The sequence below is a fragment of the Melanerpes formicivorus genome, unplaced genomic scaffold (genome assembly GCF_026170545.1).
Source record: "Melanerpes formicivorus ecotype bairdi unplaced genomic scaffold, bMelFor1.0.p_v2 SCAF_10, whole genome shotgun sequence".
NCBI lineage: Eukaryota > Metazoa > Chordata > Aves > Piciformes > Picidae > Melanerpes > Melanerpes formicivorus.
This window is the reverse complement of record NW_027142362.1, coordinates 23,115,480-23,140,663: the sequence shown is the minus strand read 5'-3', so window position 1 is coordinate 23,140,663 and position 25,184 is coordinate 23,115,480. Positions and strand designations below refer to the sequence as shown.

At 62.2% G+C, this 25,184-nt stretch overlaps 1 protein-coding gene across 1 annotated transcript; it reads left to right on the top strand.

Annotated features, from left to right (window-relative positions):
* The first annotated feature begins 876 nt into the window (after positions 1–876).
* CD276 (CD276 molecule) lies at positions 877–25,109 on the top strand. Its single transcript, XM_068144279.1, is given in 11 exon segments — positions 877–962; positions 4,037–4,174; positions 10,814–10,893; positions 10,895–10,978; positions 10,981–11,043; positions 11,045–11,162; positions 12,188–12,490; positions 15,174–15,314; positions 20,210–20,251; positions 20,747–20,782; positions 23,303–25,109. Coding segments are annotated over 10 exon segments (939 nt in total). The 5' UTR covers positions 877–962; positions 4,037–4,125; the 3' UTR covers positions 23,326–25,109.
* The last annotated feature ends 75 nt before the right edge of the window (positions 25,110–25,184 follow it).

Here is a 25,184-nt window from a genome sequence, read left to right as displayed (position 1 = left end):
CTGTGCTTCCCACCCACCCGGCTCTGTGCACTCCAATGTCCCAGCTCCATGCACCCCAAATCCTTGGCTCCATGAACCCAAATCCCCCGAGATGATGCTCCTCACCTCCCCAGCCCCATGCACCCCAATCTCACAGCTCTGTGCAACCCAACCCCCTGGCCTGGTGCTCCCCAAGAACCCAGCTCCAAACACCCCAAATCCCCAGCTCTGTGCACCCCACTTCTCTGACTAGGTGTTCCCCAACTCCCCAGTTCCATGCACTCCAATCTTCTGGCTCTGTGCACCCCAACCCCTGGTTTGCTGTTCCCCCAGCTACCCAGCTCCCTGCACTCCAGACCCTGTGTACCCCAACCCCCCTGATCTGGTGCTCCCCAACTCTTTGTGCATCTCAGTCACCCTGACTCCTCTCTCCCCAACTCCTCAGCTCCATGCACCCCAATCCCGCAGCTCTGTGTGCCCCAAGTCCCTGGCTCCATGCACCCCAATCCCGCAGCTCTGTGTGCCCCAAGTCCCTGGCTCCATGCACCCCAATCCCGCAGCTCTGTGTGCCCCAAGTCCCTGGCTCCATGCACCCCAATCCCACAGCTCTGTGTGCCCCAAGTCCCTGGCTCCATGCATCCCAATCCCGCAGCTGTGTGCCCCAAGTCCCTGGCTCCATGCACCCCAATCCCGCAGCTCTGTGTGCCCCAAGTCCCTGGCTCCATGCACCCCAATCCCCCAGCTCTGTGTGCCCCAAGTCCCCGGCTCCACGCTTCCCAGTCCTCTAGCTCCATGCACCCCACCCGACCCCAGCTCAGCCCCTGCTCCTCCTCCGGCTGCTCCTAGTGCTGCTCCTGCTGCTCCTCCTCCTGCTCTCCTCCTCCCTCCGCCGCCGGCGGGACCCCGGCAGGAAGCGGTCACAGCCAATCGGGGCCGGGGCCGCCGCCCCGGGACCGGCCGGTCTGTTCCGCGCCGCCTTCCCGGTAAGTCTCCGCGTTTTGGTGGGGCTCGGCCGTGTGGAGCTGAGCTCGGCTCGGCCCGGGCCGGCCGGGGCTGGGGACGTGGCGGGGAGTGGGGGCGGCTCGGTGGGAGGCAGCCCGTGGGGAGGAGCCGCCGCCGCTCCCCGCCGCCGCTCCCGCCGCCGCCGCCGCTCCCGCCGCCGTCTGCCTTCCCACGGGACGGCTCCGGCAGCCCGGGCGTTGTTCCGGGAGGGCCAAATGAATGAGGCTGCTTCCCTCCGTCCCCCCAAGCCCCAACCCCGAGCCCTGCCGTGGAGCAGCCGGTACCCGGGGAGGGCTGGGGTAGGGGGAGTCGGGGGTCCCCTTCTCTTCCGGTGGGGGCAAGGCGGTGGCCCCGCCGGTTCCCGTTTGGATTCGGGGGAAGCAGCACCGCCGCCGGGAGCCCTCCGGTTTCATGGATGGAGCTAGACCCCACCCCCACGCGTGGGACAAGCCCCAGCTCCCAAGGCAGCAGTTGCGCCCCTTTCCCTCAGGATGAGCACAAGGATAACCCAACCCTTCCCTTTCTACCGTCAAGTATCGTTGTTCCCCCCTCCCCCGCCCCCCCCAAATCCCTACCTGAGATTTGGGGCTTGCACCCCATCTCCCTTTGCAGCTCATGTCCCCCCACCAGGGTCCTCTCTTGCCACCGGGGACCTTCTGCTGTGCACCAAGAAGTTGAGTGGGGGCTAAAAATAGTCCGGAGCAGAGCTGGGCTCTCCGTTGGCACAAACCTCCGGCGGGAGAGGAGCAGAGCGGAGCTGGGGGCTCAGCACAGGCACCCCCAGAGACTTAGACTGACTCAGGCTGATGGGTGAGGTCTTTGTCCCTGGAGCAGCAGAGGTTTTGTTGACACCTCCACCCCATCTTATAGGGGGTGGGGGGCTGTAATTTGGCAGCTGGCAATCCGGGTGTTGTCAGCAAGCAGCGTTTGGGCTGAGTGGTGTGGGATAGGAAATGGGCAGCGGGTGGGGGGGATGGTCCCCAGGGTCCCACTGCAGGAGAGGATTTCGTTGTTCCGGGGGCCTCTGGAGGCTGCAGCCACCCTGGCAGGCTGTGCCTCTTCCAAAGGGATGTGGTTGTTGGGTTTGTTGCAGCCCAGCCTGCGAGGAAACAGCCTGGAACTGTGCCAGGGCAGGGTTAGGTTGGAGACAGAGAGATTTCTTGGCTGCAGGAGTGGTCAGGGACTGGCACAGGCTGCCCAGGGAGGTGGTGGAGTCCCCAGCCCTGGAAGGGCTCAAGCACAATGTGGCCATGGCACCTGGGGCCGTGGTTTGCTGGCTGTAGTGGTGTTGGGTTAACAGACTTGCTGGTCTTGGAGCTCCCTTCCAGCCCCGACAGCTCTGTGACACTCTGAGAGCTCAGGGCAAGGGCAGAGCCCACCCTTGGGTTTCCAGCTCGGGGCTGGGGCAGCTGTGACAGGCACAGCAAAAGGCTGCAGAGTGGGGAGGAGGGTTGAGGGCCATGGGGATCCCCTTCCTGTGACACCTCAGGGCTGGGCTGGCAGCACTCTGCTCACGAGACCTCCAGGGCTGTAGTTCTCTGAGCAGCTCCAGCAAAAGGAAAGAGCTCCCAGGGCCAGCCTGAGGGAGATGAGTCACAGGCTCCCTTCCCCGGGCAGCTGAGTGCTGCCCTGGGGACCCTCTCCCACCACAGCTCCTTCCTCTCCTGGCTGCCCAGGCTGTGGCAGGGGGCTTCCTTGAGAAGAGGTAGGAGTTTGGGGTGTGGTTTAAGGGACAAAAGGAAGCTGGGCCATTTGTTTTCCCCCAAGGATCCTTGGGAGAGGGTTGGCAGGAGGGAGGAAGCCCTCACAGAGCTCTTGGGGCAGAGCCGTGCCTCAGTTTCCTCCCACCCCCCGTGGGAGCTGAGCAGAGCTTTGGGGCTGCCATTTCCCCTCTTCAAGGGGGTTTCAGGAGGAAGGTGCCTATGGTCCTGCTGGAGCCAATGGCCCTGCTGTGACACCCACTTTATTGCCAGTAAGGAGGAGCTGCTGTTGTGCTGCACGGCTGTGAGCAGCCTGCTGTGGTGTGAGCTGTCCCTGCCCACGGCAGGGGGCTTGGAGCTGGCTGAGCCCTGAGCTCCCTTCCAGCCCTGAGAGCTCTGTGACTCTCTGAGAGCTCAGGGCAAGGGCAGAGCCCACCCTTGGGTTCCAGCTCGGGACTGGGGCAGCTGTGACAGGCACAGCAAAAGGCTGCAGAGTGGGGAGGAGGGTTGGGGGCCATGGGGATCCCCTTCCTGTGACACCTCAGGGCTGGGCTGGCAGCACTCTGCTCACGAGAGCAGGCTGGACTCTGCAGTGTGCGGTGCCCATGGCAGGGGGCTGGGACTGGCTGAGCCCTGAGCTCTCCTCCAGCCCGGACAGCTCTGTGACTCTGCTCCCCGAAGGCTCTGGGTGGAGCAGCGAGGCTCTGGGAGGGGCTGGGAGAGGGCTGGGGCTGTGCTGTGCTGCCTGGGGCTGATTGCAGCTCCAAGGGAGGAAGGCAGGTCACGAGGGGCCTGGCAGGCTCTCAGGATGCTCAGGAAGGGAGCCAGGGTGGCCAGCAGTGCCGAGCAGCTTGCTCTCCCCCCCTCCCATCCAGCTCCAGCACTCTCTGGGTTTAGTCCCATTTTTTTGGGGGGGTGGGGGAGGAGGGTGGCAACCTCATACTGGAGGCTTTCCTGCTGCTAGCAGGGATGAACCTCCCAGCCCTGGGGATCTGCAAACCACTTCTGTTTGGATTTTTTTTCAGCCAGTTTGGACACCTCCTCCTGGAGGAGGGCAGGGATGGATGTAACAGCCCAAGACTGCAGGGAAAAGCTGGGAAAGAGAGCAGCAAAAGGGGGGGAGGAGGAGGAGAAGTGAGGAGGGAAGAGGCTCACGTGGGCTTCCCCAGGCAGCAGCCAGAGCCTCCAGCACAAGAGCTGCCTCTGGGTCCATCAGGTCCCCCAGTGTCTGCATTTGGCAGCAGGGTGGCTGCCCCTGATGCCTGGGAGGGGGGAAATGCTGGTCCCCTGCCCTCCCTCCTCTCTGCCCCTCCTTCCCAGCACTGTCACAGGGTTTTCTTCCATTGTTTCCCCAGCACTTACTGCAAGACAGAAGACTCCTCCTGAGGACACCCAGGGCAGTGCTTCCTTCTGCCTCCCTCCCCAGGCCTTGCTCACGTCGAGGATGCTCAGCCCCCTGCTTGCCCTGGGAGCGCTGGTGCTCAGCCTGGCAGGTGAGCAGAGCTGGGTGGGGGTTGGGCTTGGCAAGCTCTGCCTGTCACCACCCCCAGAGGAGAGGTCCTGAAGGCCACATTCATCCCCACAGAGAGGAAGGAATCACAGTTCCTGGTGTTTCTCCTGGGCCTGCAGCTGCTCAAGGCATCACCCAGTGGGAGGGTTGGGGCTGTTCAGCCTGGAGAAGAGAAGAGAAGGCTCCAGGGACACCTCAGAGCAACCTTCCAGTACTTGCAGGGGCTCCAGGAGAGCTGGGCAGGGACTTTTTGACAGGGGCTGGGAGTGCCAGGATGAGGAACAATGGCTTTGAGCTGGGAGAGGGGAAACTGAGAGTGGAGATGAGGAAGAAATTCCTGGCAGTGAGGGTGGGGAGAGCCTGGCCCAGGCTGCCCAGGGAGGCTGTGGCTGCCTCCTCTCTGGAGGTGTTGAAGGCCAGGCTGGATGAGGGCTTGAGCAGCCTGGGCTGGGGGGAGCTGTCCCTGCCTGTGGCAGGGGGATTGGAACTGGCTGAGCTTTGAGGTCCCTTCCAACCCAAACCTCCATCCCAACCATGGAGGCCTCACCCCTGGAGGTGTTTGCAGCCAGGCTGGAGGTGGCTGTGAGCAACCTGCTGTGGTGTGAGGTGTCCCTGCCCAGGTCCAGTTCCAGGGGGGTGGAACTGGCTGATCCTTGAGGTCCCTTCCAGCCAGGGGCTTTTGCCCAGGGCTGGGAGTGACAGGACAAGGGGCAGTGGCTGTGAGCTGGAAGAGGGGGGGAGTGAGACTGGAGATGGGGAAGAAATTCTTGGTATGGCACTGGATGGCTTGGACAAGTGGATCCCTGCTGGTGTATGAACTTTCCTGCCTGGGTGCAGCATTTTCCTGCAGGAAATCTTGTGTGGCTGCTGCAGCCTGGGGCCAGAGGGGTGGCCTTGCCATGGCTGGCCTTGGGGGGCTGATGTCAGGGGTGGGGCAGCCCTTGGAGCAAGGCTTTGTTGGAAGAAGGAGCAATATTCTGGGGGAAGGTTGGGTTCCTGGCACTCTAGATGACCCCCAAGCCCTGGGGGTTCCTGCCAGGCCATCCAGACCCTGGGCCTTCATCCTTTCTGGCCCTGGGGCATGAGAGGAGAGGGGACAGGGAGTGAGGGCAGCATCATCTACTGCTTCTCCTGAGCTGCTCAGCTGCTGTTTGAATTTCTTAGTGCAGGTGTTTGAAGGTTAACAAAGTTCCCATTGAGGGTGGGGAGAGCCTGGCACAGGTTGCCCAGGGAGGCTGTGGCTGCCTCCTCCCTGGAGGTCTTCAAGGCCAGGCTGGATGAGGCCTTGAGCAGCCTGGGCTGGGGGGAGGTGTCCCTGGGCATGGCAGGGGGCTGGAACTGGATGAGCTTTCAGGTCCCTTCCAACCCATTCCATGCCTGGGGAGGTGTGGTGGCTTCTGTGGCACGTGGGCCACCTTCATCAGAGGGGACACCACCTCCTGCCTGCCACAGCTGGCATGGCACAGCCCTGGGAGGACAAATCCTGCAGGTCTCCAACTTACCATAGAATCATAGAATCAGCCAGGGTGGAAAAGAGCTCAGAGATCACCAAGTCCAACCCAGCACCCAACCCCTCCTGACAGCTCAACCATGGCTCCAAGGGCCACATCCAATCCCCTCTGCAACACCTCCAGCCATGGGGACTCCACCACCTCCCTGGGCAGCACAGCCCAAGGGCCAATTCCTCTTGCTGCCAACAACTTTCTCCTCCCCTCCAGCCTCAACCTCCCCTGGCACAGCTGCAGACTGTGTCCTCTTCTTCTGGGGCTGCTTGCCTGCCTGGCACAAGAGACCAACCCCCAGCTGGTGACAACCTCCCTGCAGGGAGCTGCAGAGAGCAAGAAGGTCTCCCCTGAGCCTCCTCTTCTGCAGGCTAAGCAAGCCCAGCTCCCTCAGCCTCTCCTCCCAGGGCTGTGCTCCAGACCCCCTCCCCAGCCTCCTTGCCCTTCTCTGGACACCTTCAAGTCTCTCAATGGCCTTCTGAAACTGAGGAGCCCAGAGCTGGACACAGGACTCAAGCTGTGGCCTAAGCAGTGCTGAGCCCAGGGCACAATCACCTCCCTGCTCCTGCTGGCCACACTCTGCCTGCTGCAGGCCAGGATGCCCTTGGCCTTCTTGGCCCCCTGGGCACACTGCTGCCTCCTCTTCAGCTGCTCTCCACCACTGCCCCCAGCTCCCTCTCTGCCTGGCTGCTCTCAGCCACTCTGTCCCCAGCCTGCAGCACTGCCTGGGGTTGCTGTGGCCAAAGTGCAGCCCCTGGCACTTGGGCTTGCCTGGGTCTGTCCCCAAGTGCTGTGGTTCCTACAGCCCCAGACTGCAGCACCTCAACCTGGGAGAGCTGTCAGGACTGGATCCTTTTTGGGAAGCTCAGCAGCAGTTCTGGCCAGGCTGGGGACTGTTCCCATTTATTATTAGCTGGAGAGAGAGGTGATGCCCTCAAGCCTGCCAGGAGCCAGGCAGGCTGCCCAAGAGCTCTTCTCCTGCCTGTCTGCCTGTCTGCAGCTCCTGGCAGGTCTCCTCCCCTCTGGCTCCTTCCTGCATCTCCTCCTTGTTTGAGCTCTTGCTTAAAATGTAGTGGTCACAACCACCTCATGAATGCTCCAGGCTTGGGGAAGAGTGGCTGGAAGCTGCCCAGCAAAGGAAGCCCTGGAGGTGGTCAATTTAAGAAGGAGATTGAGAGACTTGAAGGTGTCCAGAGAAGGGCAAGGAGGCTGGGGAGGGGTCTGGAGCACAGCCCTGGGAGGAGAGGCTGAGGGCGCTGGGCTTGCTTAGCCTGCAGAAGAGGAGGCTCAGGGGAGACCTTCTTGCTCTCTGCAACTGCCTGCAGGGAGGTTGTCACCAGCTGGGGGTTGGTCTCTTGTGCCAGGCAGGCAAGCAGCCCCAGAAGAAGAGGACACAGTCTGCAGCTGTGCCAGGGGAGGTTGAGGCTGGAGGGGAGGAGAAAGTTGTTGGCAGCAAGAGGAATTGGCCCTTGGGCTGTGCTGCCCAGGGAGGTGGTGGAGTCCCCCTGGCTGGAGGTGTTGCAGAGGGGATTGGATGTGGCAGAGGGGATTGGATGTGGCCCTTGGAGCCATGCTGTCAGGAGGTGCTGGGTGCCAGCTTGGACTTGATCAGCTCTGAGCTCATTTCCAACCTTACTGATTGCTGTGATTCTATGCAGCTGGATGAACATGAGCCAGGGTGTGCCCTGTGGCCAAGAAGGCTCACAGCATCCAGGCTTGGACCAGCAGTAGTGTCACCAGGGCAGTGATTGTCTCCATGTGCTCAGCACTGGTGAGGCCACACCTCCAACACTGGGCTCAGTTGTGGGCCCCTCGCTCTGAGAAGGGCATTGAGGTGCTGGAGGAGGTCCAGAGAAGGGCAACAATGAAGGGTCTGGAGAGCAGGGTTGGTGAGGAGCAGCTGAGGGAGCTGGAGCTGCTCAGCCTGGAGAAAAGGAGGCTGGGGGGAGACCTCCTGGCTCTCTACAGCCCCCTGAAAGGAGTTTGGAACCACGTGGGTGTTGGACTCTTCTGCCAAAGAACAAGTGATAGCACAAGAGGGAATGGCCTCAAGCTGCACCAGGGGGGGTTTAGGTTGGCTGTTAGGAGAAGCTTCTTCACTGAAAGGGTTCTGAAAGCCTGGCCCAGGCTGCCCCGGGGGGGTGGTTGAGTCCCCATCCCTGGAGGTGATTCCAAGAGGCAGAGATGTGGTGCTGAGGGCCATGGTTTAGCACCAGCCTTGGCAGAGTCAGAGACTGGTTGGACTTGGTGATCTGCAGGGTCTTTTCCAGCCCAAACACTTCTCTGATTCTGATGTCTCCTCGCTGGCCTCATCCCCAGGGAGATATTAGAATAAATATTAGAATAAACCAGACCAGGTTGGAAGAGACCTTCAAGATCATCGTGTCCAACCCATCAACCAATCCAACCCACCCAAACAGCTAACCCATGGCACCAAGCACCCCATCAAGTCTCCTTCTGAACACCTCCAATGATGGTGACTCCACCACCTCCCCAGGCAGCCCATCCCAATGGGCAATCACTCTCTCTGTGTAGAACTTCTTCCTAACATCCAACCTGAACCTCCCCTGGCACAGCCTGAGACTGTGTCCCTCTTGTTCTGGTGCTGGCTGCCTGGGAGAAGAGACCAACCTCTGCCTGTCTACAACCTCCCTTCAGGTAGTTGCAGAGAGCAATAAGGTCACCCCTGAGTCTCCTCTTCTCCAGGCTAAGCAGCCCCAGCTCCCTCAGTCTCTCCTCACAGGGCTGTGCTCCCAAACCCCTCACCAACTTTGTTGCCCTTCTCTGGACACCTTCCAGCAAGTCAACCTCCTTCCTAAACTGAGAGGCCCAGAACTGGACACAGGACTCAAGGTGTGGCCTAACCAGTGCAGTGTACAGGGGCAGAATGACCTCCCTGCTCCTGCTGGCCACACTGTTCCTGATGCAGGCCAGGATGCCATTGGCCCTCTTGGCTGCCTGGGCACACTGCAGGCTCATGTTCAGCCTACCATCAACCAGCACCCCCAGGTCCCTCTCTGCCTGGCTGCTCTCAGCCACTCTGACCCCAGCCTGTAGCACTGCCTGGGGTTGCTGTGGCCAAAGTGCAGCCCCTGGCACTTGGATGTGTTCAATCTCCTGCCCTTGGACTCTGCCCATCTGTGCAGCCTGTCCAGGTCCCTCTGCAGAGCCTCTCTGCCCTCCAGCAGATCAACTCCTGCCCCCAGCTTGGTGTCGTCAGCAAATCTACTGATGCTGATGGACTCCATCCCCTCCTCCAGATCATCAATCAAGATATTGACCAGGCTGGGGCCCAGCACTGCTCCCTGGGGCACAGCACTGGTGCCTGGCTGCCAGCTGGCTGTGGCACCATTCACCACCACTCTCTGGCCTCAGCCTCCAGCCAGTTCCTAACCAGCTCAGAGAGCTGCTGTCCCAGCCAGGGGCTGACAGCTTGCCCAGGAGGTTGCAGTGGGGGATGGTGGCAAAGGCCTTGCTGCAGTCCAGGTAGACTACATCCACAGCCTGCCCCACATCCACCAGGCGGTCACCTGATCGTAGATACTTGCAGTGGGGACCAGCTCTGCCCTGCAGCAGGGCAGGCACCAGAAGAGCAACCAAAGCTTTGATGGAGGGGAGGCCATTGCTCTGTTCCCTCCCTCTTTTGGGGCTGGGGGTGGAGCTGAAGGAAGCCCTGCTGGTGCCCTGGCTCTGCTCTGAGGGGCAGCAGTGCTCACTGCCAGGGAGCCCCCCAGCAGCAGCTGTGAGCACAGAGTCTGTCAGCCCTGGCAGAGCTGGCATCCCCCCGCGGCTCGGCGCCGTGGCTGGCACCGTGCCTGGCACCGGGGTGAAGCTGCTGTGGTGCAGTGGCAGGCTGGCATCACACTGAAGCACTGGTGCCATCTAGTGCCTACCAGCCTGCTCCTGGTGCTGCCCAGAGCTGGCTTGTCCTGGGGCAGGGGGACACAGGCCCTTGGGACATCCCTGTCCTCATCCCCTGACCTTCTCTCCTGGTGGAGAGGAGTGAAGCTGCCTGGCCCTGGGAGGTGCAAGGTTGGGTGCCTGTGGCCACAGCTGGCAGCAGAAGGCAGCAGTGCCCCCCTGTTTTTGCACTGGAGGGGGGGACAGTGTCACTGCCAGCAGGGCAGGTGTGGCTGGGGTTGGTTCTGGGGAGGGTCTGGAGATGCTACCTGCCCACAGGACCCTCCTTGGGCATCCCTTACTCCAGAGCAGGGGCTGGGAGGGGAGCTGCTGGAGAGCAGCCCCAAGGAGAAGGAGCTGGGAGTGCTGGGGGGGCAGCAAGCTCTGCATGGGACAGCAATGTGCCCTGGGGGCCAAGAAGGCCAAGGGGATCCTGGGCTGCATTCAGAGGAGTGTGGCCAGCAGAGCCAGGGAGGTTCTGCTCCCCCTCTGCTCTGCCCTGCTGAGACCTCACCTGGAATATTGCATCCAGCTCTGGGCTGCCCAGCTCAGGAGGGACAGGGATCTGCTGGAGAGAGTCCAGGGGAGGGCTACCAGGCTGCTGAAGGGACTGCAGCACTGCCTGGGGAGGAGAGGCTGAGAGCCCTGGGAGTGGTTAGGCTGGAGAGGCGAAGGCTGAGAGGGATCTGATCAATGTCTATCAATAGCTGAGGGCTGGGGGTCAGGAGGGAGGGGGCCAGGGCCAGGCTCTGCTCAGCTGCACCCTGGGATAGGCCAAGGGGCAATGGATGGAAACTCCATCACAGGAGGTTCCAGCTCAACATGAGGAGGAACTTCTGCACTGTGAGGTCCCAGAGCCCTGGAGCAGGCTGCCCAGAGAGGTTGTGGAGTCTCCTGCTCTGGAGCCTTCCCAGCCCTGTCTGGCTGTGTTCCTGTGTGACCTGTGCTGGGTTCTGTGCTCCTGCTCTGGCAGGGGGCTTGGACTCACACAGGCTCACAGTATCACCAAGGTTGGAAGAGCCCTCGAGGATCATCGAGCACAACCTGGCAGCACAGACCTCGTGCCTAGACCATGGCACCAAGGCCAGGTCCAATCCCCTCTTGAACTCGATGATCTCCAGAGTCCCTTCCAACCCCTGGCACCCTATGAGCCTGTGCTGCTGGGCACCCTGAGGAGGTGGTTCTGCAGGCCTCCCCAGCAGGTGCTGTTCTCCCCCCAGGTGCCCTGGAGATCCAGGTGCCGGAGGAGCCCGTGGTGGGGCTGTTCGGCCGCGACGCCACCCTGCGCTGCTCCTTCTCCCCCCGACGCCAACTTCAGCCTGGCCGACCTGACCCTCATCTGGCACCTGACGGACACCCAGCGCTCGGTGCACAGCTTCTCGGAGCGGCCGGGACCCGCCTGGAGGACCAGAGCGGCGCCTACGCCAACCGCACCGCCCTCTTCTACGACCCGCCTGGCCCAGGGCGACGTCTCCCTGCTGCTGCGGCGCGTGGAGATCGCCGACGAGGGCAGCTTCACCTGCTTCGTGCGTGTGCGCCAGCACGGCAGCGCCGCCGTCACCCTGCGCGTGGCAGGAGCGGCACCGCCGCCTCCCCAGAGAGCAGGGCAGGCTCAGGGCAGACCACCTTGCTCTCCCCAACTCCCTGCAGGGAGGTTGGAGCCAGCTGGGGGTTGGGCTCTTCTGCCAGGCAGGCAAGCAGCCCCAGAACAGGAGGACACAGTCTGCAGCTGTGCCAGGGGAGGTTGAGGCTGGAGGTTGGCATCCTGGCCTGCAGCAGGCAGAGTGTGGCCAGCAGGAGCAGGGAGGTGATTGTGCCCTGGGCTCAGCACTGCTTAGGCCACAGCTTGAGTCCTGTGTCCAGCTCTGGGCTCCTCAGTTTCAGAAGGCCATTGAGAGACTTGAAGGTGTCCAGAGAAGGGCAAGGAGGCTGGGGAGGGGTCTGGAGCACAGCCCTGTGAGGAGAGGCTGAGGGAGCTGGGCTTGCTTAGCCTGCAGAAGAGGAGGCTCAGGGGAGACCTTCTTGCTCTCTGCAACTCCCTGCAGGGAGGCTGGAGCCAGCTGGGGGTTGGTCTCTTGTGCCAGGCAGGCAAGCAGCCCCAGAAGAAGAGGACAGAGTCTGCAGCTGTGCCAGGGGAGGTTGAGGCTGGAGGGGAGGAGAAAGTTGTTGGCAGCAAGAGGAATTGGCCCTTGGGCTGTGCTGCCCAGGGAGGTGGTGGAGTCCCCATGGCTGGAGGTGCTGCAGAGGGGATTGGATGTGGCTCTTGGAGCCATGGTTGAGTTGATCAGATGGTGCTGGGTGAGAGGTTGGACTTGATCTCAAAGGTCTCTGTCATCCCATCCCATCCCATTCACCAGCCCCAGGCTGCCCACAACCTCCTTTCAGGTAGGTGTGGAGAGCAGTGAGGTCTCCCCTCAGCCTCCTCCCCTCCCCCCTCAGCAGCCCCCAGTGTCTCCATGCCTGGCCAGAAGGCTTCAGCTCCTCGCTCTGATCAGCTGGCAGAATCTGCCCTGGGGCTTGCCCAGCCTCATTGGGCTGCTCCAGGTCCTCATCCTTTGGTCTTCCTCACTGTGTCCCACCGAGTGTGCTCTGCCTTGCAGCTCCCTACTCCAAGCCCCTGGTGAGCCTGGAGCCCCACAAGGACCTGAAGCCCGGGGCTCTGGCGTCGGTGAGCTGCTACGCGTCCCGCGGCTACCCCGAGGCCAGCGTCCTCTGGCAGGACAGCCAGGGCAGCAACATCACAGCCAACGTCACCACCTCCCAGGTGGCCAACGAGGAAGGCCTCTTTGATGTCAGCAGTGTCCTCCAGGTGCTGGTGGAGCCTGGCAGCACCTACTCCTGCCTGGTGCATAACCCAGTGCTGCAGCAGGAGGCCAAAGCTTCGGTCACCATCACAGGTGAGCCAGCGGGGGCTGAGCATGGGGGCAGAGGGGGATGGGTTCCATCTGAAGGAAGGTGACATTGGGGACCCTGGGATCCCTCCTGTGGCCCAAAGTCACCCTAGGGCTTGCTACCCAGTGTCTCTGCTCTGCCTCTCTCCACGTGGACCTACATGGCTGCCCTCTCCTGTCACCGCACACCAGCAGCCCCACAGGTGGCTACTTCTGAGTGTCCAGGTTTGCTGCTGGCCCCAGCCCTGTTTACCCAGCCCCCAGGAAGCCAACCCAGGGCACAGCAGTTGTCTTCTCCTTACCACATGGCCATGGGATGCTCTTCATTGGGGTTCCTCATCCTCGGCTGGAGGCTGAGCCCAGAGAGTGGTGGTGAATGGTGCCACAGCCAGCTGGCAGCCAGGCACCAGTGCTGTGCCCCAGGGAGCAGTGCTGGGCCCCAGCCTGGTCAATATCTTGATTGATGATCTGGAGGAGGGGATGGAGTCCATCAGCAGGAAATGTGCAGCTGACAGCAAGCTGGGGGCAGGAGTTGAGCTGTGAGAGGGTGGGAGAGCTCTGCAGAGGGACCTTGTCAGGCTGCACAGATGGGCAGAGGCCAAGGGCAGGAGATTGAAGACATCCAAGTGCCAGGGGCTGCACTTTGGCCACAGCAACCCCAGGCAGTGCTGCAGGCTGGGGCCAGAGTGGCTGAGAGCAGCCAGGCAGAGAGGGAGCTGGGGGGAGTGGTGGAGAGCAGCTGAAGAGGAGGCAGCAGTGTGCCCAGGGGGCCAAGAAGGCCAAGGGCATCCTGGCCTGCAGCAGGCAGAGTGTGGCCAGCAGGAGCAGGGAGGTGATTGTGCCCTGGGCTCAGCACTGCTTAGGCCACAGCTTGAGTCCTGTGTCCAGCTCTGGGCTCCTCAGTTTCAGAAGGAGATTGAGAGACTTGAAGGTGTCCAGAGAAGGGCAAGGAGGCTGGGGAGGGGTCTGGAGCACAGCCCTGGGAGGAGAGGCTGAGGGAGCTGGGCTTGCTTAGCCTGCAGAAGAGGAGGCTCAGGGGAGACCTTCTTGCTCTCTGCAACTGCCTGCAGGGAGGTTGTCACCAGCTGGGAGTTGGTCTCTTGTGCCAGGCAGGCAAGCAGCCCCAGAAGAAGAGGACACAGTCTGCAGCTGTGCCAGGGGAGGTTGAGGCTGGAGGGGAGGAGAAAGTTGTTGGCAGCAAGAGGACTTGGCCCTTGGGCTGTGCTGCCCAGGGAGGTGGTGGAGTCCCCATGGCTGGAGGTGTTGCAGAGGGGATTGGATGTGGCCCTTGGAGCCATGGTTGAGTTGATCAGATGGTGCTGGGTGATAGGTTGGACTGGATGATCTCCAAGGTCTTTTCCAAGCTGGTTAATTCTATTCTATCCTATTCTATCCTATCCTATTCTATTCTATTCTATTCTATTCTATTCTATTCTATTCTATTCTATTCTATTCTATCCCATCCCATCCCATCCCATCCCCATCCCATCCTCCTTCAGACTCCAGGCTGGAGGAGCTTCTGGAGCATGTTCAGCCTCAGTGCTTCGCTCCAAGCTTCCCTTGCTGCCCTCCTGGAGCTCTTTATAACCTTCTGTGCTCCTCATTGGTGTCAATTAGCATTGAATTGCCCTCGGCATGGCACTTGATGCCTTGGGAAAGTGGGTCCCTGGTGAGGCATGAACTTTCCTGGCTGGCTGAAGCATTTTGTTGTGTGGCTGCTGCAGCCTGGGGCCAGAGGGGTGGCTTTGCCAGAGGCTCCCAAGTACATGGTTGGCCTTGGGGTGGGGCAGCCCTTGGAGCAAGGCTTTGTTGGAAGAAGGAGCAATACTCTGGGGGAAGGTTGGGTTCCTGGCACTCTAGATGACCCCCAAGCCCTGGGGGTTCCTGCCAGGCTATCCAGACCCTGGGCCTTCATCCTTTCTGGCCCTGGGGCATGAGAGGAGAGGGGGCAGGGAGTGAGTGCAGCATCATCTACTGCTTCTCTTGGGCTGCTCAGCTGCTGATTGAATTTCTTAGTGCAGGTGTTTGAAGGTTAACAAAGTTCCCATTGAGGGTGGGGAGACTCTGGCACAGGTTGCCCAGGGAGGCTGTGGCTGCTCTCAGCCACTCTGGCCCCAGCCTGCAGCACTGCCTGGGGTTGCTGTGGCCAAAGTGCAGCCCCTGGCACTTGGATGTCTTCAATCTCCTGCCCTTGGCCTCTGCCCATCTGTGCAGCCTGGCAAGGTCCCTCTGCAGAGCTCTCCTACCCTCTCACAGCTCAACTCCTGCCCCCAGCTTGCTGCCAGCTGCACATTTCCTGCTGATGGACTCCATCCCTTCCTCCAGATCATCAGTCAAGATATTGACCAGGCTGGGGCCCAGCACTGCTCCCTGGGGGACACCACTGGTGCCTGGCTGCCAGCTGGCTGTGGCACCATTCACCACCACTCTCTGGGCTCAGCCTCCAGCCAGTTCCTAACCCAGCTCAGAGAGCTGCTGTCCCAGCCAGGGGCTGACAGCTTGGTCAGGAGGTTGCAGTGGGGGATGGTGGCAAAGGCCTTGCTGCAGCCCAGGCAGACTCCATCCCCAGCCTTGCCCACAGCCAGCAGGGTGCTGCTGGTGGTGCTGCTGGTGCTGCTGGTGGTGCTGGTGGTGCTGCTGGTGCTGCTGGTGGTGCTGGTGGTGCTGATGGTGCTTTCTCCCCTGCCAGGCCAGCCCCTGGCCTTCCCCGCCGTGGCGCTGTGGGTGACGCTGGCGCTGGGCCTCTGCGTGCTGCTGCTGCTGCTGCTCCTCCTCTATGTCTGCCTGAAGAAAATCCGCCAGAGCGCCCAGGAAGAGGAGGAGAACGCAGGTAAGGGAGGGCTGCCCCCTCTGGGAGGGGTGGGGGCTGGCTGGCAGCTCAGGGGACCCTCTGAAGGACAGAGCTGAGAGGGTTGTGGGCAGCGGTGCAGGGTGGAGTTGGGGCTGGTAGCTCCTGGTGTTCACAGGCTCCCAGGGTGTCAGGGGCTGGGAGGCACCCAAGGAGATCTTCCAGGCCAACCCCCCCTGCCAGAGCAGGAGCAGAGAATCCAGCACAGGGCACACAGAACACATCCAGATGGGGCTGGAAAGGCTCCAGAGCAGGAGACTCCACAACCTCTCTGGGCAGCCTGCTCCAGGGCTCTGGTACCTCACAGTGCAGAAGTTCCTCCTCATGTTGAGCTGGAACCTCCTGCAGTTTATATCCATTGCCCCTTGGCCTATCCCAGGGTGCAGCTGAGCAGAGCCTGGCCCTGTCCTTTCCTTCCTGACCCCCAGCCCTCAGCTATTGATAGCCATTGATCAGATCCCTCTCAGCCTTCTCCTCTCCAGCCTAACCACCCCCAGGGCTCTCAGCCTCTCCTCCCCAGGCAGTGCTGCAGTCCCTTCTGCATCCTGGTGTTCTCCAGCCCTGGGTGCAGTCTTGTTCAGCATCAGCAGCAGCCACCTGGATGAAGGAATGAGTGAACCCTCAGCCAGTTAGCTGATGCTACCAAATGGGGAGGAGTGGTTGACCCCCCTGCCAGGCTGTGCTGCCTGCCCTGGCTGCAGAGTTGGGTGGAGAGGAGCCTCAGGGAGCTCAACAAGGGCAAGAGTAGGGAAGAGTGGTACCTGGAGTCATAGAATAATGGAACTGTCAGGGCTGGAAGGGAGCTCAGGGCTCAGCCAGCTCCAACCCCCTGCCATGCCCAGGGACACCTCACACCACAGCAGGTTGCTCACAGCCACCTCCAGCCTGGCTGCAAACACCTCCAGCCAGGAGGCTTCCACCACCTCCCTGGGCAGCCTGGGCCAGGTTCTCACCACCCTCCTGGCCAACAACTTCTTCCTCACAGCCAATCTCAATCTCACTTCTAGTTTGGGGAGGAGTAGCCCCCTGCAGCAGGACAGGTGAGAGGTGACCTTGCTGGAGAGCAGCTCTACAGAGAAGGCCCTGGCAGTGCTGTGGCTAACAGGTTCCCCTTGAGCCAGCAAGGTGCCCTCATGGCCAGGAAGCCCAATGGTCTCCTGGGGTGCATGAAGGAGAGTGTGGCCAGCAGGTTGAAGGAGGTTCTCTTGCCCCTCCACTGAGGCAACATCTGGAGTCCTATGTCCAGTTCTGGGCTCCCCAGACCAAGAGAGACAGGGAGCTGCTGGAGAGAGTCCAGGGGAGGCTCCAGAGCTGCTGAGAGGTCTGGAGCAGCTCTGGGAGCAGCAAAGGCTGAGAGCCCTGGGGCTGAGAGCCTGGAGGAGAGCAGCCCCAGAGGGGAACTGAGCAATGCTCAGCAAGAGCTGAAGGGTGAGGGGCAGGAGGCTGGGGCCAGACTCTGCTCAGTGGTGCCCAGGGACAGGCCAAGAGCTAAAGAGTGAGGATCAAGAGGCTGGGGCCAGACTCTGCTCAGTGGTGCCCAGGGACAGGGCAAGAGCTAAAGAGTGAGGGTCAAGAGGCTGGGGCCAGACTCTTGTCAGTGGTGCCCAGTGAAAGGGCCAAGGGGCACAAACTGGAGCCCAGGAGGTTCCATCTGAACATAAGGAGAAAGCCACAAGTGGCAGGACAGGAGGAAATGGCCTCAGGTGGCCCCAGGGGAGCTATAAACTGGCCACTGGAAGAAACTTCCTCGCTGGAAGGATTCTCCAACCCTGGCACAGGCTGCCCAAGGGCATGGCTGAACCCCTGGCAGTGTCTGGCTGAGGCAGAGCTGTGGTGCTGAGGGCCAGGGTTTAGCAGCAGCAGCCTTGGCAGAGGTAGAGAATGGCTGGGGCTTGAGGACCTTGAAGGTCTTTCCCAGCCAGAATGACTCTGGGCCTGCTCTGCTCTCCTCCAGGCAGCTGCCTCCAGCCCTTGGCACCGTGGAAGGCTGCCAAGTGCTTTGCCCTGTGGAGAGGAGAGGAGAGGAGCTGCTGGCTGCTCTTGCTGCCTGCTGCTGCCTGGGGGGAGCTGGGTGTTGTGGTGATGACTCTGGAGAGTGACTTGCCCAGAGCAAGGGCTGGGGGTGGGGATTGTGTCTGTGGCTGTCAGGGAGCTGCTGAGCTCTGCAGATGGCTGCAGCAGCAGCTTTGCTCTTCCCCACATCCCTGCTTGCTTGCTCTTGCTGCCTGCCTGCTGCCTGGGCTCTGCTGAAGCTTTTTCTCCCTGCCAGGACCTGCAGCCTCCTTCCCTGGGGCTGCTGCTTCTCTCCTCCTCCTCCTCCTCCTCCTCCTCCTCCTCCTCCTCCTCCTCCTCCTCTCTCTCTCTGTCCATGACAGAGCCTGGCTGGCTGGCAGTGGAGGAGGGGGAAGAGGATTTTCCCCAGCAGATTGCAGGGGGCAGTGGTGGTTTCCCAGGTGTATATCTAAGAGCAAAAGGTATCTTTGGGTGGTTCACCCCCTCCCCCCCTTCTCTGAGAGCATTTCCTGCTCGAGCTGGGGATTTGCAGCACTGTGGAGCTCAGCTGTGGCCCCAGGCCAGCTGACCTCAGGCCCTGAGCATCAGGAGGCAGCTGCCAGCCCCTGGTGTTGTGCACTGATGGCTGCACACCCTTTGAGATCACCTTCTGCTGGGGCTCCTGGTGAGCCAGGGAGCTCTGCCCAGCAGCTTGGCAGTCCCCAGGGTGCCAGGAGCAGAGATTTCTTCCTCTCTTCTTCCCCCTTGCTGCCCTTTCTGGGCAGGAAGAGCCCGGGGGGGGCAGGTCCCAAAGCCTCCCGCAGGCTGCGAGGCAGAGTGGCAGCCTGGTGGGTGCTGCAGGGGCGACACAAGGGGGGATGCTCAGCTCCTGGTGCCACTGGGGTGTCCTGGGGAGGGGGCAGTCTGTGCTCCCCCCTGCTGGGCCCCTCTCTGAGTGCCACTCCAGATGGTGGCTGTGCTATAAATAGGGAGGGGAGCGGCGGCGCTGCCTGGCACACAGCTCTGCCCTGGCACACAGCTCTGCCCTGGCACACAGCTCTGCCCTGGCACACAGCTCTGCCCTGAGCTCCTGGGGCAGCTCTGCCCTGGCACACAGCTCTGCCCTGGCACACAGCTCTGCCCTGGGCTGCTCTGCCCTGGGCTGCTCTGCCCTGGGGCTGCTCTGCCCTGGGCTGCTCTGCCCTGGGCTCCTGGGGCTGCTCTGCCCTGGGGCTGCTCTGCCCTGGCACACAGCTCTACCCTGGGCTGCTCTGCCCTGGGGCTGCTCTGCCCTGGGGCTGCTCTGCCCTAGGGGTGCTCTGCCCTGGCACACAGCTCTGCCCTGGGCTGCTCTGCCCTGGGCTGCTCTGCCCTGGGGGTGCTCTGCCCTGGCACACAGCTCTGCCCTGGGCTGCTCTGCCCTGGGGCTGCTCTGCCCTGGGGCTGCTCTGCCCTAGGGGTGCTCTGCCCTGGCACACAGCTCTGCCCTGGGCTGCTCTGCCCTGGGCTGCTCTGCCCTGGGGGTGCTCTGCCCTGGCACACAGCTCTGCCCTGGGCTGCTCTGCCCTGGGGCTGCTCTGCCCTGGGGCTGCTCTGCCCTAGGGGTGCTCTGCCCTGGCACACAGCTCTGCCCTGGGCTGCTCTGCCCTGGGCTGCTCTGCCCTGGGGGTGCTCTGCCCTGGCACACAGCTCTGCCCTGGGCTGCTCTGTCCTGGGGCTGCTCTGCCCTGGGGCTGCTCTGCCCTGGGCTGTTCTGCCCTGAGCTGTTCTGCCCTGGGGCTGTTCTGCCCTGAGCTGTTCTGCCCTGAGCTGTTCTGCCCTGGGGCTGCTCTGCCCTGGGGCTGTTCTGCCCTGGGCTGCTCTGCCCTGGGGCTGTTCTGCCCTGGGCTGCTCTGCCCTGGGGCTGCTCTGCCCTGGGCTGCTCTGCCCTGGGTTGCTCTGCCCTGGGCTGCTCTGCCCTGGGGCTGCTCTGTTCTGGGGCTGCTCTGTTCTGGGGCTGCTCTGTCCTGGGGCTGCTCTGCCTTGTAGCTGCTCTGCCCTGGGCTGCTCTGCTGGCAGGGGATGTGCCACCCTGGCACAGCCTTGTGCTGAGGGAGGCAAATGCCTCCCTGTGGCCTGCTGGGTGCAGCTGGGGACCAGTTGTCTCCTCCCTGAGCAGCAGCATTGGCTCATCCCAAGCAGACCCCAGGGCTGATGTGGTGGCTCTGAGGTGGTCCAAGGGGAATCAGGCTGAGAGCTGGGGCTGTCCAGCCTGGAGAAGAGAAGGCTCCAGGGGGACCTCAGAGCAACCTTCCAGTACCTGCAGGGGCTCCAGGAGAGCTGGGCAGGGAGTTTTGACAGGGGCTGGGAGTGCCAGGATGAGGAACAATGGCTTTGAGCTGGAGGAGGGGAGACTGAGAGTGGAGATGAGGAAGCAATTCCTGGCAGTGAGGGTGGGGAGAGCCTGGCCCAGGCTGCCCAGGGAGGCTGTGGCTGCCTCCTGCCTGGAGGTGTTTGCAGCCAGGCTGGATGAGGGCTTGAGCAGCCTGGGCTGGGGGGAGGGGTCCCTGCCTATGGCAGGGGGATTGGAACTGGCTGAGCTTTGAGGTCCCTTCCAACCCAAACCTCCATCCCAACCATGGAGGCCTCCTGCCTGGAGGTGTTTGCAGCCAGGCTGGAGGTGGCTGTGAGCAGCCTGCTGCAGTGTGAGGTGTCCCTGCCCAGGTCCAGTTCCAGGGGGTTGGAGCTGGCTGATCCTTGAGGTCCCTTGCAGCCCTGGCAGCTGTGTGACCCCATGAGTCTGTGAATCTGTTCAGGTGGGCTGCCCTGGGGGGTGGGTTTCAGGGTGGGTTTCAGGGTGGGCACTGGGCTGCAGCCTGGCAGGTGCTTCACACACTCTTTTGCAGGGACAGAGGAGCAGGAGGAGGAGGGGGAAGAGCCCAAGACAGGTGGGTGCAGGATGCTTGCCCCAGGGAGGTTTTGGGTGCCCCCTCCCTGGAGGTGTTCCAGGCCAGGCTGGATGGGGGCTGGTGGGGAGGGGTCCCTGCCCATGGCAGGGGGTTGGGGCTGGATGATCTTGAAGGTTCCTTTCCACCCCAAGTGGTTCTCTGTGTGAGCACCTCACAGAGCCTGCTTGTGCACTGTCCCCTGCCCAGGGCTGCCCCCTGGCATGCCTGGCACCCTGCCCTGCCCTGCTCCCTCCCTTCAGGGCACCCCCCGGGCTGGCAGCTCCCTGGCAAGCCTCCTGGCAGGAAGCACTGGTGGTGCTCTGCTGCCATCAGAGGGGCTGCTGGTGCAGGGCCCAGCTCAGGGGCTGGGAGTTTGGGGTTGTGGGGGGGAGGTTCTGGGGGGGTGGGCTCCCCAGTGTGGGGCTCTTGGCTCTGGGGAAGGGAGCTCCATGCCACAGGGGGGGCTCTCACCAGGAGCTGTTCTGCTTTCCCCAGCCCTGCAGCCACTGAAGAGCCTGGAGAGCAAGGATGGTGAGTGAGGCTGGGGGGCAGAGGTGGAGACCTTCAGGAGGAAGGCTTCTGGAGCACACTGGAGGTGAAGCTTGAGGAGGGGACAAGGGGCAGTGGATGTAAGCTGCAGCACAGGGGGTTCCACCTCAACATGAGGAAGAACTTCTGCACTGGAAGGGTCACAGAGCCCTGGGGCAGTGGAGTCTCTCTCTCTGGGGACCTTCCAGGCCCATCTGGATGTGTGACCTGTGCTGGATTCTCTGCTCCTGCTCTGGCAGGGGCTTGGACTGGAAGCTCTCCAGGGGTCCCTTCCAACCCCTGACACCCTGTGAGGGCAGACTGGGACTGGAGCTGAGGAAGAAATTGTTGGCAGTGAGGATGGGGAGAGCCTGGCCCAGGCTGCCCAGGGAGGCTGTGGCTGCCTCCTCCCCCTGGAGGTGTTCAGGGCCAGGCTGGATGAGGCCTTGAGCAGCCTGGGCTGGGGGGAGGGGTCCCTGGGCATGGCAGGGGGTTGGAGCTGGGTGATCTTGAGGGTCCCTTCCAGCCCACCCCACTCTCTCCATCTATGTATCCATGCTGAGGTCTGGCTGCAAAGCCTCTGAGGCATCTCCAGGCTCCATCCCCAGGTCCTGTTGGGGTTTCCTTTCCTTCTTTCCCACCCCCTTCCCTGCCCCACTTTGCCATCCCATTCTTCCAGCTCAGTCCTTTCCCACCTCACACTTCCCCTCCCCTTTGGGCTGTGCTTCCTCTGGCCAGCAGGGTGCTGCAGCTGGGGGGCTCTGAGGTGCTGTTTCTCTCCCTGCCTCTCCTTTCCTTGGGCACCTTGGGGCTGAGAGAAGCCCTGCTGCCACTCTCCCAGGTCAGCTGGGGAGCAGCTTGGCTCATCTCTGAGTGCTGCCATCTGTTTGCTTAGCTCAAACCCTCAGGATCCCAGCGTGGGGTGGGTTGGAAGGTTCCTCTGGGGGTCACCCAGGCCAACCTCCCTGCTGAAGCAGGGTCACCCACAGCAGCTTGCCCAGGAGCACCGTGGCCAGGGGGGGTTGGAACCTCTCCAGAGAAGGAGACTCCACAAACCCTCTCCTGGGCAGCCTGCTCCAGGGCTCAGGCAGCCTTGCAGGAAAGATGAAGCTGATCCTCACCATGCAGAACCCTCAAGCAGCAGCCCAGTCCCAGCTCTCTCTCTGGGGGAAGTGCATGAACCATAGAATCATGGAATCAGCCAGGCTGGGAAAGGCCTCAGGGCTGAGCAAGTCCAAGCTGTCACCCAGCACCTCCTGACAGCTCAACCATGGCTCCAAGGGCCACATCCACTCCCCTCTGCAACACCTCCAGCCATGGGGACTCCACCACCTCCCTGGGCAGCACAGCCCAAGGGCCAATTCCTCTTGCTGCCAACAACTTTCTCCTCCCCTCCAGCCTCAACCTCCCCTGGCACAGCTGCAGACTGTGTCCTCTTCTTCTGGGGCTGCTTGCCTGCCTGGCACAAGAGCCCAACCCCCAGCTGGCTCCAACCTCCCTGCAGGCAGTTGCAGAGAGCAAGAAGGTCTCCCCTGAGCCTCCTCTTCTGCAGGCTAAGCAAGCCCAGCTCCCTCAGCCTCTCCTCCCAGGGCTGTGCCCCAGACCCCTCCCCAGCCTCCTTGCCCTTCTCTGGACACCTTCAAGCCTCTCAATCTCCTTCTTCAGTTGAGAATCAGACTCCCAGTTCCTACTTCTGCCTTTGGGGATATCTCCTCCCAGCCTCCCAGCTCATTGCTGCCAACCCCCCAGTACCTGAGGGGGGCTGCAGGAGAGCTGGGGAGGGGCTTTTGGCAAGGGCTTGGGGTGCCAGGATGAGGGGGAAATGACTTTGAGCTGGGAGAGGAGAGACTGAGACTGGAGATGAGGAGGAAATGCTTTCCAGTGAGGGTGGTGAGACACCCCTCACCCTTGCCCTGCCTGGTGAGCCTTTCTCCTCCCTGGCTCCTCCTCCTCCTCCCAAGATCTCACTCTTTTAATTCATTTCCTTGGCCTCTGCTGCTGCTCAATCCCTGCTCATTTCACCCTCCCTTCCTGGTTTTCCTCTCATGCCACCCCCTTCCCCCCCTCTCCAGCTTTATCAAGCCTCTGCCTTCCCCTTCACACCTTCAGTGAAGCATCAACTGAGTCCAAATTTCCTCCTCCCCTCCTCCCTGCCCTTATCTCCCCTCCCATGCTGCCTGCGCTCCGCTCCGCTTCCCAGCCCTCTGCCTTCTCATCCCTCCTCTTTGCTTAGACACATCTCCCTGCTTGCTCCTCCACCCAGAGGAGCCTGAATAACAGCATCTCCTGGGGCTTGCTGCCCTCGGGGGTGTGTTCTGGCCAGGGGGGGTGGAAGGAGGGAGGGAGGGATGGAACCCCCACAGCTGGCCAGGAGAGCCTGGAGCCCTTTCCCAGGGCCAGGAGAGCCTGGAGCTGCTGGAGACCAAAGGCACTCGCTCCTTTGGCCCTGTGCATTTCTTGTTCTGTAGTGTGAAGTCCTTTTTGTCTGTTTTGATTCTCTCTCTCCCCTTCTTTCCTCCCCAGGGAAGGAGCAGGAGCTCGACTGACGGGCGCTGGGTCGCCCCCCGTGCCCCGGACCAGCCGAGGTGTCCCCAGCGGGGATGAGCCTGGGGAGGGCACAGCCCTGCTGCCCCCCATCACCCCAGGCCCACATCACCCTCCTCCCTTGCCAGCCCTGCCTGCTTTTGAGGTGCCCTGAGGCTGGAGAGAGGCTGGGTCTCTGCTCCCTGGGCTGCCTCCTTCCTGGGGATGAGAGCTCTTCCCTGGCCAGCCCTGTGTGGGGCTGGGGGCAGCCAGGGGCAGGAGCTCTGCCCCCCCAGCACCCTCTGTGCCTGCTCCTGCGTGGCCACAGCCAAGCCCAACCACCTCCAGCTGCCTTCCTGGGCACGTTTGTGGTGCCCTTTCCAAGCCCAGAGGCCCTGAGAGAGGTGATGGACTCAAGCAAGGTCCCTGGGAGCCACCGAGGGAGCCCTGGAGGCTTCAGGCAGAGGAATGTGACCTGCAGGAGCCCCAGGCCTGGGGGGAGCAGAGGTGATGCTCCCAGGCCTGGGGGGGGAGCAGAGGTGGTGCTCCCAGGCCTGGGGGGGGAGCAGAGGTGGTGCTCCCAGGCCTGGGGGGGGAGCAGAGGTGGTGCTCCCAGGCCTGGGGGGGGGAGCAGAGGTGGTGCTCTCAGGCCTGGGGGGGAGCAGAGGTGGTGCTCCCAGGCCTGGGGGGGGAGCAGAGGTGGTGCTCCCAGGCCTGGGGGGCTTCACAGCTCTGGGGCTGTGCAGATGATGGCTTCACCTTGCAGCACTGTGGTACCCACTGGACTTTTCTTGTTGCCTTAAATGCACAAATGCCATGGGGACAGTTCTCAGCCTGGGGAGGGGTCTGCAAGGTGGCCCAAAGGCAGGGGCTGGGGAGGAGGGGGGAGGGACCTGCTGGCCAGGTGTCCTCTCTGATGCTTTGGGGACTAAAGTGCTGGTGAGGATGAACCTGGCTGGTGCCTGGGGGTCAAGCCTTCAGCTTTCCCAGGGGGTCAGGGATCTTTGTGTGCCTTGGGGAGGGGGTCAGGGCTCCTCCCTCCTCTGCTGGGTCCGTGGGGACGCCCCAGCTGCTGGGGTGAAGAGGGGGCTCATGTCCCTGGCCCTGCTCTGGGGGGTGGAGAGGCCACTGCTGTGCCTCCTGGGTGGCTCTTCTGCTGGTTTGTGTAGTTATTTAAAGTGCAGAGCCCTCCCAAAGGAGGATTTGTTTTGGGGGGGGGGGGGGGGTTGGTGCCTTGATAAACGTTGGAGGTTGGTCTAGAGAACCCTTCCCAGGCTCAGTGTGGTCTCTGGGTGCAGCTTCCACCCTAAGGGCTTGAAAGGCTTCAAGATTTCACCATGAAAGGTTTGATGCCCCCCCTGCAGCCCAGCCCCATCTGCCTCTCAGGCCTTTGCTGCCACCACAGCACTTCACCCTCACAGGGAGAACAGGGCTGGGGGGGATGGAGATGCCTGCCCTCAGCCCCCCCCCTGCATCTCACTGCCTTGAGCAGCAGGACAAAGAGCAGAGCTCCCAAGGGATCCACCTGAGAGTGCTCCAACCCCCAGGCTGCTTCATCCCAGCAGTGGGATGCAAGTGGAAGGACCTCCCTGAATCACCCCCAGGGGATTGCTCTTGGCTGGGGAGGGATGGATCATGGAATCCTGGAATGGTTTGGGTTGGGAAGGACCTCCAAGACCACTTCCCTGGCTGGCCCATGCCCTAAAAACATGAACAATGCCCCACAGGCTCAGCCCAGCCCTCTGGCGTGGTCTCCATGTCCCTCCCTTGCCCCTGAGAGAGGTGATGAATAAATGATGCAACAAGGAAAACCTCTCTGGCAGCTCAGGATCTCCTGATTAATTCAGCAGGCAGGAGGGGCAGCTCCAAAGGCAGCCCAGCC